This window comes from Podarcis melisellensis (assembly GCF_964234715.1).
Source record: "Podarcis melisellensis genome assembly, chromosome: 11".
In the NCBI taxonomy this organism is placed as follows: Eukaryota; Metazoa; Chordata; class Lepidosauria; order Squamata; family Lacertidae; genus Podarcis; species Podarcis melisellensis.
The window spans coordinates 46812640-46831752 of record NC_138543.1 but is presented as its reverse complement, the minus strand read 5'-3'; the positions used below and the strand labels follow the sequence as shown (position 1 = coordinate 46831752).

The following is a 19113-nucleotide window of genomic DNA, read 5'->3' as shown; positions in this document are numbered from 1 at the left end:
TTAATTTTTTTCAAAGCCAGTGTCCAGATCATGATCAAACATACGACAAATGATAAAAAAGCCACGAAGATCCAAACAAGTATATCTTTCAGTCTGAACTCTAAGAGAGAAAGTAAGAAGGGATTAAATTTTGTGCGGTTAAGAGTTCATTTCAAAACATTATTAGCTTAGGGCAGGTGGCATCTCTACTATTTTACTCCCACAACAACCCTGGACGGTAGATCAGTCTGTAATGCCGTGATGAGCATAAAATCGCCCAGTGAGCTCAGTGGTGAGATTTCAGAAGGGAGTTTCAGCAAGCGTAGTTTACACGACAAGCTGTACCTGCGTAAAGTCTCCTTTCTACACAAATAAAGGTATAGAAGCCTTGCCTTCTTTTGCATACAGCCAACTTCATTTAGTTCAAGGGCAGTCAACATGGATACAGATGTTGCAAATGCCAATTCCCACCATCCCTAGTCAACATAGCCACTGGTCAGGCATGATGGGAGTTGTAGTCCAAAACTTCTGGAAGACACCAGCTTGGCTCCCCCTCCACTAGCAGTCTGGAACTCACACAGCTAATATGTTTACCAAGTTGTCAGCTGAACTTGCCCAGATTTCCCAAAGCAGACCGCCAGGCAATGTTTTGTAAGACGCACACGTCTAGCACCAGCTTCATCACATGTCAGCCCTATCCTTGTTTCATTGTGTTGCTGTTATCATTGAACTGTGTTTTCTTTTGTGATGGGGGATTATATTTTTATTCTAAATAGAAAAGCAGGATATGAATAACGAACTCCTCAACTAGGCTTTCTAGCACTTTCATATGACTGGGGTTAATTAACGAAAGTTCACCCCCAGCAGTTGTCCTCACCTTTTCGGAGCTTAATAAAACTTTCAGGGCTCCAGTCGCTCCACGTTCCATGATCTGATCTGCAGCGAACTTTTGCAACATACTTTTCTCCTGGATTTACGCTGAACATCTTATATGTTGTTCTCTGACCAACAAATATTTTCTGGAAAGATAAGAAGAACACAGATATCTGTGACCCTGTTTCTTCAGATACTGTTTCTGAAACACAGAGCATTTGGCTACTCCCAAATATGCTTCCAGGCAGCCACTATTTTCAGATGGGATTAACTGGTTGCACAATTAAGGTTGATTTGGCATTCTTGCACAACATACCTTCAATTCTTCCCCCAATTAGGCTGTGTGTGATAAGGAAAATGCAATGGGAAGTGTTGGAGAAAAATTGTTTGGGCACAACGTTGTACACCTCTCTGTAAGCAAACCAGGTTAAATGCTCATTAAACAGGTTGTCAGGAGATGGGGTAGGGGCAACATCCAATTCAGTTCACATGTATAGGCATATCTGCCAAGTCCGCTCCACCGTGGGGAGGAGTTGCGGTGGACCACATGGCCACCCACTCTCCTCCAGGTTTGGGGGACAAAGTCCCGCGTTGCCCGGGGGATCCTGGCCGCGTCAGCGACTGGCCAGCCAATCCGCTGGCTGGTGGGGGCATGGCTGGGACCATTTAAGCTGAGGCACGAGCTGGAGGGCTTCCTCTTGGCTCGCTTGAATCGTTCCATGGCACAGAAGGTGCACATGATGGGTGGCTTGGTGATTGCACACCCCACCATAGTCTACAGCAAGATGGCACTTTTTTGTGATGATGGCGTACACCTTTCTGATTGGGGGAATGATATCTCGTTGGCCGATATTGCAGAGGGCTTGAGGCATTGGTTACAGGTGTGAGGGTATTTGGCGGCGAGCCTTTAGGCTCTTGTGGCGGTTAGGCATTGTTTGAGGGGGGAAGGGAGGTGTGGCCATCACCTGCCCCTTCAAGCTTAAGGGTATTCCGTTAAAGGAATCCAGGAGTATGGATCTTGACCGAAGGCCAGGGTGGGGCTAGGGCCATGACACGACCCCAACGGAAACACCTGGGGGAGCTCGAGTTCGTATGCATCGATGGGGCTCCCCCTTCTGGTGGTTTATCCTTATCGGACTCCCTGCGCAACGGGCAGGAGCTAGATATAGTTGGGTCCATTCAATGCCTAAGTGAATACCACTCACATTCTGTAATCAATATAGTTGTGGCCAAATTTTGCCCAATAACATTAACCTAATAGCTGTGTCCTTGTGTGTGTTATTCTTCAATGAGGGGTTGGTTTCAGGGTCTCGACACGCAAATCCATACTTTGTGAAACCCCAAGAGAGCTGAAACTCAACCATCCTTTGAAGTTCACACTAATCTGAATGTTGCGATGCAGTCTTCCAGCTAGTGTTTACAAAAATGCATATATTAAGGGGAAGTGTGGGTAAAAACGAAGAAATGGCTTGCAGAACTGTGTGTAGGTTAGCTGAAGCTGCTGACAAAAATGTGTTTGTTGGGATAAATTCACATTAAAATGCTGGTGGATGTTCATGAGGATTTATCTGTTGGAAATGGCTGCAGAAATGTGGCGGACCGGATTTAGAATTGGGAAAATGAGAAGCTGAGAGGGCTGAAACTGGCAAATCTACACATCTGGAAGTGGCTCAAGAGCTTTCACCATTCTCACCTCCCATTCTTGTCCCCCTTCAGGCTTGATATGTAACTCATATTCGAGGGTTAGCCAACCAGATTTGATGTCACCCAGAGAAGGTGGAGACCAGTTCAACAACAGATATTTTCCATACACCTTTTTCTCAAATTCCAGGGAGAGGTTTTCAGGAGGGTCTGGCTGAACTAGAAAAAAAGAAGGATCAGAGAATGTTTATTGATCAAATGTATATGGACTGCCATCAATCCAATCCTCTAAGGAGGCTTCCACAACAGATATAATCACAATACTTTAAAATGCAAAGTACAAGAGCTTTAAACAGCAAAAAGCAACTGTAAAAATTTCTCGACAGTGGAGAAAGCTCAGTTTAAAAGCATACTGTGGCAAGAATGAGAGCTTAAGTTTTGTTTAAAATGTCATTAAAACAGTGAAGGCCTAAAGTTTGTTTTAAAAGGCCTTGGTACAAAAAAAGAGAAAATGATTATTAAATTCACGCCCTTCTTCATAGATAGAAACAGAGGCACACTTCAAATACCTCACACCAAGAGCAGCTTTCTTTCTTTTTATCTTCATAAACATTCATCAGAATTTGTCAGGGAACTGCCATCAGTGCCGGAGGGAGAGAGCAAGCTCCAGAGGGATTCCAGAGAGCGTCCCGGGATGGGGAGAGGCAGCCCATCTTCTGGGGAAGAGAATCAGCGTAGCACCAGTGGAGAAGGGGGGCAGATGGGGGAAGCGGCGAGGCGGTCCCATGACTCCTTGCCGGGGACCAGCGGGGAGAGTAAGGGTCCTCCGCTGCCTACGCCCTCCTTGTGCAGAAGGCTTCCGCGCAGGGAGAGTAGGCGGAGACAAGGCGTCAAAGAGCTTCTTAGCTGGAAGAAGTTTAAGAAACGCCCACTGACGGATTCTGCCAGCGACTGAGACAGCCACGGGTGAGAGGCTGTCCGGACAGAAAAGGTTCACTTAGGCAGCCCAGCCAGGTGTGGCGCCGGTTTACGCACGAGCAACCCCTAGAACCATTACAGAATTTTAGTGTGAATTCCTCCTAATAAACACATTTATGTATGCAGTTTTGGCTAATGCACACATTTTTGCAAGCAGTTTGCCTTAATATAATGCAATTTTGTATACTATTTTCACTAGTGTCAGATGGCAATGGTGGTTGCTCGTGAGTAACCAGTCAGGACTCCGACCTGTCTTTTACAGGTTTTATTTAGTGTGCAGAACCACAAGTTCATGTCTGCCTCAATCGCTAGCAGAATCCGGGAGGGGTCGTTTCCGGGTCCTCCCCCAACACAAGAGCTTAGTCACCCCCAGCCTTTTCCATCCTTCTTTGCGCAAGGTGGGCGACGGAAGAGGCGTGCTTCCCTCCTGGCTGGCTTGGCCAGAAGCGGTGCTGAGGCTCCCAGCAGCATCTTCTAGCCCTTTCCCCTCCTTTACCCAGGAGGTGTGGCTTTTCCCACCCTCAGACTGACGAGGGGCGGTGCTGAGGCTCCCAGCAGCATCCTCTGGTCCCTTCCCCTCTTCCCCACTGGAGGTGTGGCTTTCCCCACTGAAGGAAGAGGAACTGCTTCTCAGGATTTTCAGAGATCCCTGTATCCCAACTGCCCCTCTGCCTCCCTTCCCTGTTCCGATGGCAATTCCCTGACAACTAGCATATGTATTTTTTTATTTTTTATTTACTCAATAGGTATATTTTTATGCTCACTTTTGCCTAGTATATGCACTTTTGCTTTGTCGGAGAAATGATTGCAAAATTCAGAGAAGTGCAAATTTCAAAGCATAGCTGTGCATTTGGGTTTATGAAGAGCAAACTGGATAGTTTCTCATTAAAATACAAACAAATATTCTCCCCTATCCCCTATCAAGACACATGACTGGTCATATTTAGCTGATGGTATATAAGATGCATATAGAATTCTGGGTCACAACTCTTAGGACTCTGGGGATTCCCTCCCACCCACCCCGGCTTGCCTTGCACACTTATGCTTGCACCGCATACCTATATTAGCCACATCCACATAATATGGCTCAGATGAAATACTCCCCATCTCATTAGTCGCTGTTATGGTAAAATTGTATGTCATCCAAAGCGAAGTATGTTTTTTATCAAAATGACAGGAGTTGGGTCCCGCTGTTGTGTAGTCCGGGCATTCATAGTATGCCTTGTCTCTGAAAAACAGAAGACAAGATTGAGAAGGAAATACAAACACAGCCTTCTCATTACACATCACTTAGAAAAGAATCCACCTCCTCTCAGAGATGCAGGCTGAGACAACCGTAAAGCCATTTGTAACGCCTTACCCTTCCTTGTTATAGAACAGAGTGTAATTGCTCGGCAGGCCTCCATCGGAACTGGGCTTCCACCAGCAGGTAAAGGTTTCTTTCTCAGGTGAGCGACATCTTATTAACTCTGGTTTCCCAGGAGGTTGGCCTGGAAAGAAAGAGATAGACAAGTCCTTTAGGCCAATAGGATCAGAGGGGGGGGGGTCACAGAGGTTATTTGGTCCAACGTCCTGCTCAATTAAGGACCTACAAAGTAGGATGCAACTAGGGGGAACCCCAACAGATGGCTGTCCAGAATCTGCTTGAACACCTGCTATGATGGAGAGCCCACCATCTCCTAGGGCAGTCTGTTTCACTGACTACCAGCTGTTACCATTAGGAAGTTGCCTAATGCTTAGCCAAAATCTACTCCTTTGCCATTCTACACATTTGATTCTAGTTCTGCCTCTGGGAACTGCAAGTAGGGAGAGAGTTGTTGCTCTCAAGTTCTGCTTTGCAGGCTTCTCACAATGGGCATCTGGTTGGCGGCTGTGAGAACAGGGTTCTGGACTAGATGGGGCATTGCTCTGATCCAGGAGGGTTCTTCTCATGTTCTTACTAGCTTATTTGGCTTTTCAAAACAGGAAAAAAATGATGAATGATTGACTCACCACTGTGGAGCTGGAGGTAAGTTTCAGGGCTCCATTCACTCCTCTCACTATGCTTTGTTATACAGCGAACCTGAAAAGCATATTTCACTGCTGGGTGCAGCTGGGATATTTCATACTGTGTTTGCTCTCCAACAAAATGAGTCTGGGAAGCAGTAAAGACAAGGGAAACTAAGAGAATTGTAGAGCATACAGGTTTTCAAGGATGCCTCTATACAAGCAGGAATCTTTGGCACACTGGGCAGTTGGCACTGTAACATCTGTGACTCCAGATGTCCTAGTCTTTTTAAGACTGAAGAACAGGATGGAGGGAATAAGTAAAATACATCAAGGATGAAGCCTGTGCAATGTGTGACCTTTCCAAACCAGCCTACGGATATCATGTATTATGGCTTGTCAAGGAGGTTTGACATGACTGGTGTGATTTGGTTTGCTTGGGGTCCATGAGCTGTAAACCCATTTTAAGGACCATGATTCCCTCTGGTGCCATCAGGAAAGGTCTTTTGGAAGCACACCCAGGGTTCAACTGAGCAAAATGAAGGGGGCCTCCAAAAGCAGTAAGCGAAATAAATATACATTGTGTGTATTCGCGCAAAATGGCAAGCCAAGGTTATTGGCTCATCAGACCATACTTTTTGTATGTGCTGGTGCACTTGCAGCTTGATTGCTCCCTGCCCTGGCACGAATGAGTAAACAAGCCAAGAAACAAATGCTTAGTATAAAATGTGAAGGGAAAAAATTGCGAGTTTTTTTTACCCTAAAAAAAATCATGACTGATGAGCAACCATGGTTTGTCAGGTCAAAGCAAACCATGATCCCAGGTTTGGATATAATGCTAAGTTTTAGCCTTTGTGGCTTTTTTATCCAGTTGCACCAGAAAAGTGACATAGAAATGACCAGGCCACATGGACAACATGCAGCGTATGCACAGTAGGATTTATTAAGTCAAGAACATAGGCTAAGAAGAAGAGTAGTAGTTTGGATATGATATCCCGCCTTTCACTCCCTTTAAGGAGTCTCAAAGCGGCTAACATTCTCCCTTCCCTTCCTCCTCCACAACAAACACTCTGTGAGGTGAGTGGGGCTGAGAGACTTCAAAGAAGTATGACTAGCCCAAGGTCACCCAGCAGCTGCATGTGGAGGAGTGGGGAAGCGAACCCGGTTCCCCAGATTACGAGACTACCGCTCTTAACCACTACACCACACTGGCTCTCCAACATTGCGATCTAAAGAGGTGCTCCCCATATAAGCATTAAGTTCAGAGTAAAAAATTAACTAATTGCACCACTGCACGATTTAGCCAGCCTCTCTTTTTTAGAGACCTTTCAAGGGACATTTTTTGCCAGGAAAAATACAAATACAGTTGTACCTCTAGCCCACCTCTGGTTGTGTATCTTTCAGGATGTAAACGTGGCAAACCTGGAAGTGCTCTACACGCCAAGCATATGTACAGAAGCGGCACCTCCGGTTGCGAATTCCTCAGGATGCGGCCGGACCTCCAGAACGGATCCCGTTTGCAACTGGAGGTACCACTGTATGCACAATTTTCTGGTGACCACTGGGTACTTTTTCTGGGACAAACATTTGCATCCATCTCACAATGAACTGATGGCCAGTATCTCTGCAGTACCACTTAACTTGCTTAAGTGTCCCTGCTTACGTTTTACTTTACTGAGAGAAGATACGATAGCCATCTTTGAATATCTAAAGGGCATTGAAGATGGGGCAAGTTTGTTTTCTCCTGTTCCAGATTCTAGGACCTGAACCAATGGATTCAAGTTACAAGAACGGAGACTCTGACTAAACATCAGGAATAACTTTCTGACTGTAAGAGCCGCCCAACAGTAGAATGGACTCCCTTGGAAGATGGTGGGCTCTCCTTCCTTGGAGGTTTTTAAGCAGAGGTCGGATGGCCACCTGTGATGGATGCTTTAGCTGAGATTCCTGCATCGCAGGGGGTTGGATTAGATGAGCTTTGGGGTCTCTTCCAACTCTACAATTCTCTGATTCCATTACCTTTGGAGCACTTTTCAGCGCTCCCAGTCTAATGGACATTATCCTTTCTTATTGCCAGCATGACAAATATAGCTCTGCAGTGCTCATTAATCTAAACAGTTCTCCGAAGGAAGCTTTGGAATGAAGGGTGGCCTCCTCTTCCATAGCTCTCTCTGCGCCTAACATATTAATCACAACTACTTCAGCATATTCCTTTCATGATGCCTGAGTCACTTTCTGGTGTGGGCAAGAACACCTGATTTATTCCCTTTATTTTATCCATCCTGGAAACAGAATCCCAGATGCAATCAAACAGATCCACATGCAAATACATATCCTAGGAACACCGAGAAGGTACCTTAAACCAGGCCAGGTTGGAACACAGAATACAGGAAAGCTGTTATATACACAAGTACACAGTCAGACTGTTATATATACACTGTCACATCAGGGGTGCCAGCTCTATGGGGCCAAGGTTTCTTTGGCCCCCTCAAAATCTGTTGGGAGAGAGCCGGGCCCCCCTCACTGTTGAGGAGACAGAGGAAGCCATGTGTAAAGATACAGAAAAATCACAGCTATAGCACAACAAATGGTATGTCTGGAGAGTCTGGATTGAAGATGTCCAAAATAAAGTCAGTTCGGTGCATCTGGATAAACCTGATGGGTGTAATTAAATGTACATGGCGGTTTTTAAAGTCTTGCTTTGCCTATGGCATACTTCCACTAGCCACTGTGTTTCAGCGCCTCCTTTGCAAATAAGGGAACAGCAACAGCATCTGCCTTTCTCCTATTATAAGATGCTTGTGAATGAAAGAGTGGAACTCACTTACCTCCCATTCTTTCTCTCCTGTAGGCCTCAATCGCAATTCATAGTTGCATATTTGCCCTCTTGTTCCATCATCAACCGATCGAGGCGGTGACCATTTTGCCCACACATACATTCTCTCTTTCAGCTGTTTGACTTCCAGAGACAGGTCTGTGGGAGGGCCGACCTTAGCTTTACAAAGGAAACATTCATAAGTCAGTATTGTTTGCTTCTTCTGCCTAGGACACCTCTTTTGGCTATTCTGTATGTGAACTAATAGAATCAAATCAAAAGACAACAGGGAGAATATGTACAAGGAGCTGCTGTATATACAGGCACAGGGAGCCTTTAGCTCTCCAGATGGCATTGAACACCAACTCTGAAAAGCCCCAGTCGGAATGGCCAGTGGTCAGGGAAGATGGGATTGGAGTCCAACAACATCTGGTTAACCTTTCCTGAGTTAGATCGATAGTTTGTCTAGGCCAGTACTATCTAGAGATGGGAAAATATGTCACTTTTGGTTTCTCTCAGTTTCTGATTTTTCCATTGTTAAGTTTTGGTTCTCCACCATCAGTTTGTGGTTTGTTTGTTTGTTCTTAAAGTCCTCATGAAAATTCATTGGATTTTAGTGCCAATTTCTCCTAATGTACCATTTAGCATGCAATTTTGTCTAATAACACACATTTCCAAAGAAATATTTCCTAATACAATGCACTTGTGTATGTGTTTTGGTTCTTTCCTTGTTTCAGGAAATGTGAATTTGTCTTTAAATATGTAGTAAATGATGATGATGATGATTTATTTCAAGTAGCCCACCCATCTGACCACTCTGAGCGGCTTCCAACAGAATATAAAGGAACTCATTGGAACATCAAACACTAAAAGCTTCCTAAAACAGGGCTGCCTTCAGATGTCTACAGAAGGTCATATTTGTTTATTTCTTTGACATCTGATGGGAGGGTGTTTCACACGGCGGGCATAACTACTGAGGCTGTCCTCCCCCTGGTTTCACTTCTTGCAATGAGAGAATCTCCCAGAGGCCCTATGAGCTGGACCTCAGTGTCTGGGCTGAACTTCTTTCCCCATCCCTAGTACTTTCTATCTTGAATGGCAAGAGATCTCCAGAATTTCAGACCAAGATCTTGCCCTGCACTGCTTTCCAACAGGCTTTTTAGCCAAAGAGTTCAGGAACCAAACTTGGGACTTAGAAGATGTGAATTATCTACCCTATCTGACACACTGAATTAGTTCTAGACCAGGAAATCATCTAGGCCCCATAGTCTCCCCTCTTCTGATGTTAAACTACACTAACAACTAACTTGTTTCAGTATTGTATTTCCTCAAAACACCGTTGGCCTCTAGGTTTGGAAAATGTTTGAAAAGATCATGGTACTGATGAATCAGTCAGTCCCCATCCACCCCCTGCCCCAAAGTGTTGCTTTAGAGTAGAGTGGAAAGTTGTGTTTCCATGTGGTTTCCCGCCCTCCCCCCTTACCTAGGTTTTGAACATCCACATAATGAGGGTCAGAGACATTACTTCCCATGTCATTGGTAGCCTTCACTGTGATATTGTACGTTTTCCAAAGTCTGGTGACGCTCTTATCAAAATAGCATGAACTGGGCCCCCCGGTTTTATAGTCTGGACATTCAAAGGCATGCTTTCCTCTGAAATAAAATAATTTAAAATAGTAGTTAATAGGGACCTGTCCACACTCAACAGAACAAGTAAGAACAAGTGCAAATACTCAACCCACTAGTCAGATTCAGCTTAATAAACTCACCATTGCAAGTGCATAACCTGGAGTCAGTGGGGATTAATTTAGTTTAGTCTATTGGACAATAGCCAGACAGGTTCTTTCAGAAAACCCAGAAGGAAAGCACAAAGGCAATAGCTGTCCTTCCCTTGGGTTTGGTGTGAAATGTTGGCAGTTGCATGAATGGCTTAAAAAAAGTAAATTACACAATCTGAATTGGGAGTCTATCATGGGGCACAGGGCGGGGGCGTTAATTAAGTGGTATATAAAATTTTGTTAAATAAGAACAGTAAACTGTACCCTGGGGCTTCTTAACAAATATGCAGAAAATAAATATGCATTGGTCTTCATTGCAGGAGTGGCTAAAGATATACCTGTGATTGAACCATGTTTGGTTTTTTGAGGGAAGGCATCTGAAGGAGCCAAAGAAAAGTGACCAAATATGAAGTGGCTTATATACCAAATTATGTGGCACCATTTTATGCACCTCTATCATGCCCCCTTACTCACATTTTCCTCTAAACTAAAAGCTCCAAAGGCTGTAACCTCTTTCCACTGGGAAGTTGCTCCAGCCCCTTGATAATTTCCGTTGCCCTTTTCTGAATATGTACCAATATGTTTGTCAAGGAGCTGTAATTGGCTACACAGCATGTCTTTGGTTGGCTGAAAGTAATATGGAAAAGGGCAAGTTGTATCTCAATTCAAGCTGAGGACACCCTTGATTACACCTAAAGCAGTAGGACTCCAGCAAAACTCTTATGTGAAAACATGCATTATTTGCAGTTCTTGGAAAACAGACTAACCCCAGAACCTCAATAAAGATCTCAGAGGGAAGAAGGTGGCACAGTTACTCATCACTTCACCTTGTAACTGGGAATGTGTTGTCTTCCTCTCTTGAATCTGTGCAAGGAACAACAAATGACTTTTAAAAAAACCCCAAACATATCCCTACCCTTCTGTGCTGTACAGCAGAGTGTAATTTGTAGGAAGTCCACCATCTGAATCAGCTTTCCACCAGCAAGTAAATGTTTCATTTCCTGAAGATCGGCAACTCCTTACTGTAGGCTTTCCAGGAAGTGACTGACCTGAGGAAATGCAATCACAAATTAAATTATCATCACAGGGGCTCTGAGCAGATAAGGCCCTAGAGTTGTGGTTTAAGTCTATTTTCGACAGCGATGGTGGTTCTGAGGCTCTATTTTCCTCCCTCTGTTTTTGGAGAGAACCACTGCAGTGCAGTATTATGGTCAAAGAACTGAGTGCACATCAGAAAGACTCAAGTTAAAGCTCACTGGGTGGTGAGAGCCAGTGTGGTGTAGTGGTTAAGAGTGATAGACTCGTAATCTGGGGAACCGGGTTCGCGTCTCCGCTCCTCCACATGCAGCTGCTGGGTGACCTTGGGCCAGTCACACTTCCTTGAAGTCTCTCAGCCTCACTCACCTCACAGAGTGTTTGTTGTGGGGGAGGAAGGGAAAGGAGAATGTTAGCCGCTTTGAGACTCCTGAACTACTACTACTACTACTCTTCTTCTTCTTCTTCTTCTTCTTCTTCTTCTTCTTCTTCTTCTTCTTCTTCTTCTTCTTCTTCTTCTTCTTCTTCTTCTTTAGCTTCAATAGCTTGCCATATCTCAGGGCTACCACTGCAACCCCCAAGAGCCACCCACCAAATGTCAGGCATCAGAGAGGGCTATAGCGGTCACACCCTGCTTGTAGGCTACTCAGAGGCATCTGGCTGTGGCCACATCAGAAAACAAAATGCTGGATCAGATGGGCCTTTTAAATCATCCATTAGAGCTCTTACAAGGCAGACTGCAGGAACAGGAAAGTGGTTATTGGGGATTTAACTCTATCAGAGCAGACAAGACTCATATTTACCACTCAAGTCCCCAAATGATAGATTGTTAGAAGTTAGTCTTCACCCATATTTTTTTTTTTTAAAAAATTTATATTCTACCTTTTCCCCTGACAGGGACTCAAGGTGGCATACAGCTAAAAAAATAGAAAAAGCAATCATTAAGAAGCAGTTAAACATTAATGGAACATATGGAAGACCGATCGCCGAAGAATGGATGCTTTTGAATTATGGTGCTGGAGGAGTCTCTGGAGAGTCCCATGGACTGCAAGAAGATCAAACCTATCCATTCTGAAGGAAATCAGCCCTGAGTGCTCACTGGAAGGACAGATCCTGAAGCTGAGGCTCCAATACTTTGGCCACCTCATGAGAAGAGAAGACTCCCTGGAAAAGACCCTGATGTTGGGAAGGATTGAGGGCACAAGGAGAAGGGGACGACAGAGGACGAGATGGTTGGACCGTGTTCTCGAAGCTACCAGCATGAGTTTGACCCAACTGCGGGAGGCAGTGGAAGACAGGAGTGCCTGGCGTGCTCTGGTCCATGGGGTCACGAAGAGTCAGACACGACTAAACGACTAAACAACAACAAATGTGTTATATTAAAACATATGGCTCATCCATCATGGCACCAGCCCTTTCATTAAAATCAGTCAGTTCCCAAAAGCTTGTTTGAACAAGGAAGTCCTTCACCTGCTGGCAGAAGGGCAACAAGGAGAGAGCCAGTCTATATGTAATGGCTTACATAATACCGCTGGGTATTTCATTTACATAATTTTATGTAATGGTAGATTGTGAAATGGTTATTCACATGCATATCAGGGACAGCCAATGTGGGGCCCTCCCGATGTTGTTGATCAGAACTCCCAGCATCTCTGACCATTGGCCCTACTCACTGGATCTGAGGGGAGTTGTTAGTGTCAAGCCTGCTTGTTGGCTCTCCCTGAAGTAAGGTTACATTAACTATTTTTGTCAGGACTTGGGGAGGTTAGCCTCTCCAAAATGACATGGGAGAATGTGATGCTAATGTCCAATACCAAGAAGAAGAAGAAGAAGAAGAAGAAGAAGAAGAAGAAGAAGAAGAAGAAGAAGAAGAAGAAGAAGAAGAAGAGGTGTTTGGATTTGATATCCCGCTTTATCACTACCCGAAGGAGTCTCAAAGTGGCTAACATTCTCCTTTCCCTTCCTCCCCCACAACAAACACTCTGTGAGGTGAGTGAGGCTGAGAGACTTCAGAGAAGTGTGACTGGCCCAAGGTCACCCAGCAGCTGCATGTGGAGGAGCAGGGAAGCGAACCCGGTTCCCCAGATTACGAGACTACCGCTCTTAACCACTACACCACACTGGCTCTCAAGAAGAAGGTCTACCAGTTTTGTGTGTTGAGCACACTGCTTTATGGAAGTGAGCCACGGGCAACTTAAAACCATCAGGAGCCATGCCCCAACATCTTCCACATGTGTTGGATGAAGAAACTTTTGGGTATCACATGGCAGGGCGGCGTTTCCAACAAATATGTGCTCTCCCAAGCCCACATGATGTTTAGGCTGGCTTGGCCAGGCCCACAGAATGGAAGATGGCAGGATCCCCAAGGACGCTTTCCCGATTTTAAGTTTTGAAAAGGTAAAGGATGTTTTGAATGCTCACCGTTAACAATCCATGTGTTTAGAGCAACCAGCAGAATCAGTGCACCGGATGGTGACATCTCTAGCCTCAAGTCGGCTTCACCTTCCCCCTTTTCCTCTTCCACCACCTCCAGGAAGGAAGGAAAGCTCACTAGGAAATAATAATAATAATAATTAAAAAAAACAGCTACATTTACTAAGGTTTCTTGATGGCACACATTCATTTTATAATGTTTTTGGCCAATGAATCATTTTCACACACCCAGGTGTCCCCCAACAATTCATAATGCTTGTGTTTTAGACAGAATCGCTAGCTCTAGAAAATGAAGGTGGGAGATTCTGTTCAATATCATCAAATCCAGCCAGATATTAGGAGACTCCAGGGCTGAATTAGAGAGGCACAAAGACCAGGTTAAATGCACAGTCCAACTTTACTAGTCACAAACAATCCATTTTCTTGTAGGAAGGCAAAAGTTGTTGTTGTTTTTAAATGAGCAAAATAGTTCATTGGTTACTTTCTAAACTGCGTATTACTCCTATGAACCACACTGAGATCTTCAGATGAAGGTGGTATATAATAAATAATAAATAATAATAAATAATAATAATAATAATAATAATATGAATGGAAGTTGCCAAGTGTATCCCATGAGCAGAGTTGCATTAAAGGATGTTTCTACTAGTGAAAGGAGAGTGGCCTTTTTTTACATCCCTCCACTCCTGAACCCCCTTTGCACCTAAAAATTCTGCTACAGTGGGATCCTTTGGAGCAGGATAAAAGGGGAAAGGAGATTCTGTTTTGCATGCAGAAGGTCCCAGGTTCCATCGCTGGCATCTCCAGTGAATGTTCTTTGCCTGAAATCCTGGAAAGCCACCCACTGCCAGTCAGTGTGGACAATATTGAGCCAGGTAGGCCAAAGGTCTGACTTAGTATAGAAGTAGTAGTATAGGTTCTTATGAGAGCTGGTCCAGGTGGTTGCTGGAGAAAAGCAGAGATGGGTGAAAAAGGCCACCCCACTCTAGAACCATAGAATTGTATTGTTGCAAGGGACCCTGAGGGTCATCTCACCCAACCCCCTGCAGTGCAGGAATCTCAACGCATAGTTTCCCATCCTATCTGAAACCATACCAGAACCTGCTTAGCTTTGCAAATGTGCTAACAGTTTTATTGCTGCACCTCTAGCAGGTGTCTTCTCTGTATCCCAGTCTCTTCTCAAAAGCAGGAGGAACTCTTTCATTCATAAGGGGTAGTTGGGCTCCAAGCCCAAGGGTGTAGCTTTGGAGACCATTAAAATTGATATAAAGCTGAATGATTACACTTACATGGAAGTCTAAATGGAATTTATTGACTGGTGTAGAATTTGGAGAACTTTGGCAAAGGCCTCTGAATTAGATTTGTTCTTTATTTTGAAACTTACTATATAAATTTGTTGGTAACAACTACAGCTTTGGTTCCCCTTAGCTATTCTCTCCTCTCTTCCAAGGCAGTCATCAGCAAGCCACAGTTAATTTATGAACTGTCTCACCTTTTCCTCGTAGCACTTAGAGAAAGTTCAATTTTCTTTTCTCTGAAGTACTGATCAAGCAAGTACCTTATTCCCTCCCCTAACATTAACAAGTCACAAGGGATTGTAGAGAAGCTTGATTAATCCCTTGCATCTGTGAAAGATTCCGGACTGATATCCACAACTGAATCCAACGCTTTCAGGAAAGGTGTCTGAAGACCAGAGAGGCATTCTTCTCCCTTTGCCATGAGCTAACATAATGAGCTCATGGAAATCCATGCTCTCATCTTCCATCTCTTTATTTTTTGTAGAAGACCAGACCCTCAGTGTCACCCTGCATTTGTATCAGAACCATGGCACTGGGAAGGGTGACTTAACCCTTTCCTTCTTACCATTTTCCAGATGAGAATCACCTTCTCCTGAAACTGTTATAGCCCCCCATTAAGCCTAATCCAGATACAACACACACAAACACACATTTTTAAAAACAATATGGTGTACCCCTAGGAAAGTGGAGATGGGTAGGAAAAAGTTGTATATTGTGCATTGCCAGTGGTGTTGTATGTGGTATCTAATAGGTGCCACAACATTTGAGGCAAGCGCACTCTACATTCTACTCAATATGTGCAAGGGCAGTTGATTTTATTCTTCTGCTCCCTTCCTTCCACTGTCTTCCTTTCCCTTCCCCTTTGCTCATAGACACAGAAGACAGGAACTCAGGTTTCTGCTGGGCAAGTCTTCACAAACAATCCCTGGAAGCAGGGCTGCCAATTTGGATTTCATTGGACCTGGGTGGCATTCGGGTGCTTCATAAGCAAAAACAACAGAGTGGGCTAGAGTTCCCAAATCGTGTGTAGTTAGAAAACCGGGCACGACCATTCCCCACAAATACCAGGCTCCACCAAGACAACAAGGGGTATGTGCACTGGTGACACAACCCACTGAGCAAACACAGATTTTGTGCAACATTTTGGGCTGTAGAGGTTTTTGTCTGTATGAGATGGCCTGGGATTCGGACTCAGAGGCTGAATCTGAGGAGTCCCAGCCTGCACGGGAGTCCCCGCCTCCAGAACCAGCTGAGCTGGGGCTGGGGCCTGAGCCTGAAGGGTCCTTACCTGTGCTGGATCCTCAGGTGCAGGCACCAGCTGAGTCTGCTCTGGCCCCTGAGGTGATGGAGGACCCATTGCCTGCAGGTGCTCCACTCTCAGCCCCGTCAGGGGAAGAGGAGGTTGCCTCTGGGTCCAGTAACCCTCCACCCTCTCCTGAGCTGCAGAGGCTCAGGGCAGGGAGCCAGAGGGAACTAAGTTCCTCCAGGAGGAGTGCTCGCCTCCAGCCCAGGAGAGGTGAGTCACCAGAGTATTGGGGCTGCCCTATGCCTTGGGGCAGATAAAAGCCAGTCAACCCCAGTCCCAGGTTGCAGGAGCAATGTTGTTGCTAGCCTGTTCCTGCTTGCACCCTGTCCTGCTCTTCTGCCAGAGTTCCTGACCCCACCCAACTCCCTGCCTTGGACCCAGCTTCAGCTTTGACGGACAGCCTCCATACCACACCCTCAACTTCGGACTGGACTCAGACCTCGCCTCTCGGTTAGCCCACAGGACCAGCACACTGTAATTGCTTCAGTTATGCACAGCTCTTCCTTTCCCATTTAATTAAAAGAGAAAGCCCCTTAGAGTCTAGAAGGCTACTTTCCACTTCCCAGCAGGGAAGCCTCTGTTCCTGATTTATTCCTTTTAATTTGAATCAGGCCGACTTGAAAACACAGATAAGATAATGCAATCATGCAATAAGTGGTCTGTGGGATGATACTTTGAATCATGCATATATTAGGCACTAATAACTTCCCTGTGCAATTACAGTTCTTTTCAATAGCACTATTCTGTATTGTGTGTGTTTTTTTCTATTTGAGCACTTAGTGTCTTTAATTTCCATTTGCTAATTGTCTCTCTGCTTTCAAATTCGGTCGTATGTTCCTGAACATTGTATTAGTCACTTTCCAAATCTCTTTGTGTCCCACCTCTCAGTATTTATTTTCTTAAAGTGGAAGTTGTTGGAGAACAAAGAGCCCACCCCAAAAACTAATTCCACCCACAGACAACTGCTTAGTATGTCTCTCAGCCTCTCTCCATGTCTCCCTCCTCCTTCAAGTCTCTCCTCAAAACACGCCTCTTTAAGTGCAACATTTACAGCATGAGTAGGCAAACTAAGGCCCAGGGGCTGGATTCGGCCCAATCGCCTTCTCAATCTGGCCCACAGACCGTCCAGGAATCAGCATGTTTTTACATGAGTAGAATGTGTCCTTTTATTTAAAAGGCATCTCTGGGTTATTTGTGGGGCCTGCCTGGTGTTTTTACATGAGTAGAATGTGTGCTTTTATTAGAAATGGATCTCTGGCATAGCTGTCAACTTTCCCCTTTTCTTGTGAGGAATCCTATTTGGAATAAGGGAATTACACTTAAGAGAAGGAAAACGTCGACAGCTATGAATTCTCTGGGTTATTTGTGGGGCATTGGAATGCGTTCATATTTTTTTCCAAAATATGGTCCAGCCCCCCACAAGGCCTGAGGGACAGTGGACTGGCCCCCTGCTGAAAAAGTTTGCTGACCCCTGATTTACAGCAACAACAGTTTTTAAATACATTTTAAAAAGGGTGGTGGTGGTATCTGGACCAGGGCCAATGCAGACGGGGAGAGAAGGTTTAACTCCAACCATGATGGCTATGATCTACCTCCACAGTTGGAGGCAGTATGGTTATTGGAAACTCATAGAACTGCAGAGTTGGAAGGGAGCATGAGGGTTATCTAGTTCAAAGGCTCGGACCTGTGCTTTCTCTGTAGAGCAGTGGTTCTCAACCTGTGGGTCCCCAGATGTTGTTGGACTACAACTCCCATCATCCCTGAGCTCTGGCCTTGCTAGCTAGGGATGATGGGAGTTGTAGTCCAACAACATCTGGGGACCCACAGGTTGAGAACCACTGCTGTAGAGGGAAGTTTTTTTAAGGTTCATTTTTTTTATGTTTTGATATCTGTTGAATATCAGATATCAGAATACCCGGAGTGGTGGGGCAACGCAGTCAGATGGGCAGTGTTATTATTATTAGTTTTATTATTATGATTGGCATGGGACAAGTGCCAGTGTCGGTGAGCCCCCGCCTGGTACTTAGCGTTCCATTCGTTCCTGAGTTCTGTGTCTTTGTTGCATCCCTGTGTCACACTGTGAGATAAGAAATGGAACATGGATAAATGGGCTGGGCTATTTAAAAATGAGTAGGTGTAATTCTTAATGGCTTCCATTCAGTGCTATGGAACAATATAACTAGGCTGCAATTAAAAGCAGTATTGGGTGGGGAAAGTGAATTTGTTCTTCACAGGAAACTGGGACCACAGGTTGGTTGTTTCCCAACATTGTGTTCCTAATGTTGTATGCCATCTTGGGATCTTTGGATAAAGGGTGATATAAAACTAAACTAAACTAAATTAGACTAAAGCATTGCTTGAGTTTCTTTCCCCTCCTTAGTCAGCTTCTTCCTCATCAGTCTCAGCACTGCCTTTGTAGAACTCAACAGAGAGAAGGAGACAAAATTAAGAGGAGTTGTTGTTCCTCAGGTGCCATCTACTGGTGACCTCCCTGTCTGCTACCCTATCTGCCTCAATGATCACTGGCAATGACTGCTACCTATAAATCTGAATTTTCGTTCAATGACTATAAATGACTAGAAATGGCGTACATCAGGAAGGTCAATGTTGCACAATCTTCACCTGTTTTGTTCAGCATCGATACTAAACCAGGAAGTGTATATTCCTCATTTAGAGCTGCAATGGGATAGTGGTGTTGATCACTTAAATACATCGTTTGACAGTGGGTCAGCACAGATAGACTCTCCATGCCCTAACTTCTGGCAAAAGACTGGTATTGATTTGCTGGAAAGATAATACTATGGCACCCTTTGAGCAATGGATAGAATATATGACAACTCTTGCAATAGATAAATGGATGGCTTTTAGATGCAGATTGTGTATAGATAAATACAATGATATTTGGAATGCATTTATTAAAAAATATAAAGTTGTGTTACTAGTTTTACATTAGTTTGCATAATTGCATTACTTATATACTCATATTTTGTA

The 19113-nt window shown here is 44.6% G+C and overlaps 1 protein-coding gene across 7 annotated transcripts in view; it reads right to left on the bottom strand.

The window, feature by feature from the left end:
- The window catches only part of PRLR (prolactin receptor), a 106826-nt gene that overhangs the window by 2849 nt on the left and 84864 nt on the right, over positions 1 to 19113 (bottom strand). For all 7 annotated transcript variants that reach the window (XM_081929667.1, XM_081929664.1, XM_081929668.1 and 4 more), the window contains 10 exons: positions 13507 to 13635; positions 10967 to 11099; positions 9756 to 9925; positions 8286 to 8452; positions 5464 to 5605; positions 4832 to 4961; positions 4530 to 4699; positions 2546 to 2712; positions 857 to 998; positions 1 to 100 (listed from right to left, as the gene is read on the bottom strand). In XM_081929667.1, coding sequence (XP_081785793.1) covers positions 1 to 100; positions 857 to 998; positions 2546 to 2712; positions 4530 to 4699; positions 4832 to 4961; positions 5464 to 5605; positions 8286 to 8452; positions 9756 to 9925; positions 10967 to 11099; positions 13507 to 13564 — 1379 coding nt within the window. In that variant the 5' untranslated portion in view covers positions 13565 to 13635. The remainder of the gene's footprint in view (positions 101 to 856; positions 999 to 2545; positions 2713 to 4529; positions 4700 to 4831; positions 4962 to 5463; positions 5606 to 8285; positions 8453 to 9755; positions 9926 to 10966; positions 11100 to 13506; positions 13636 to 19113) is intronic.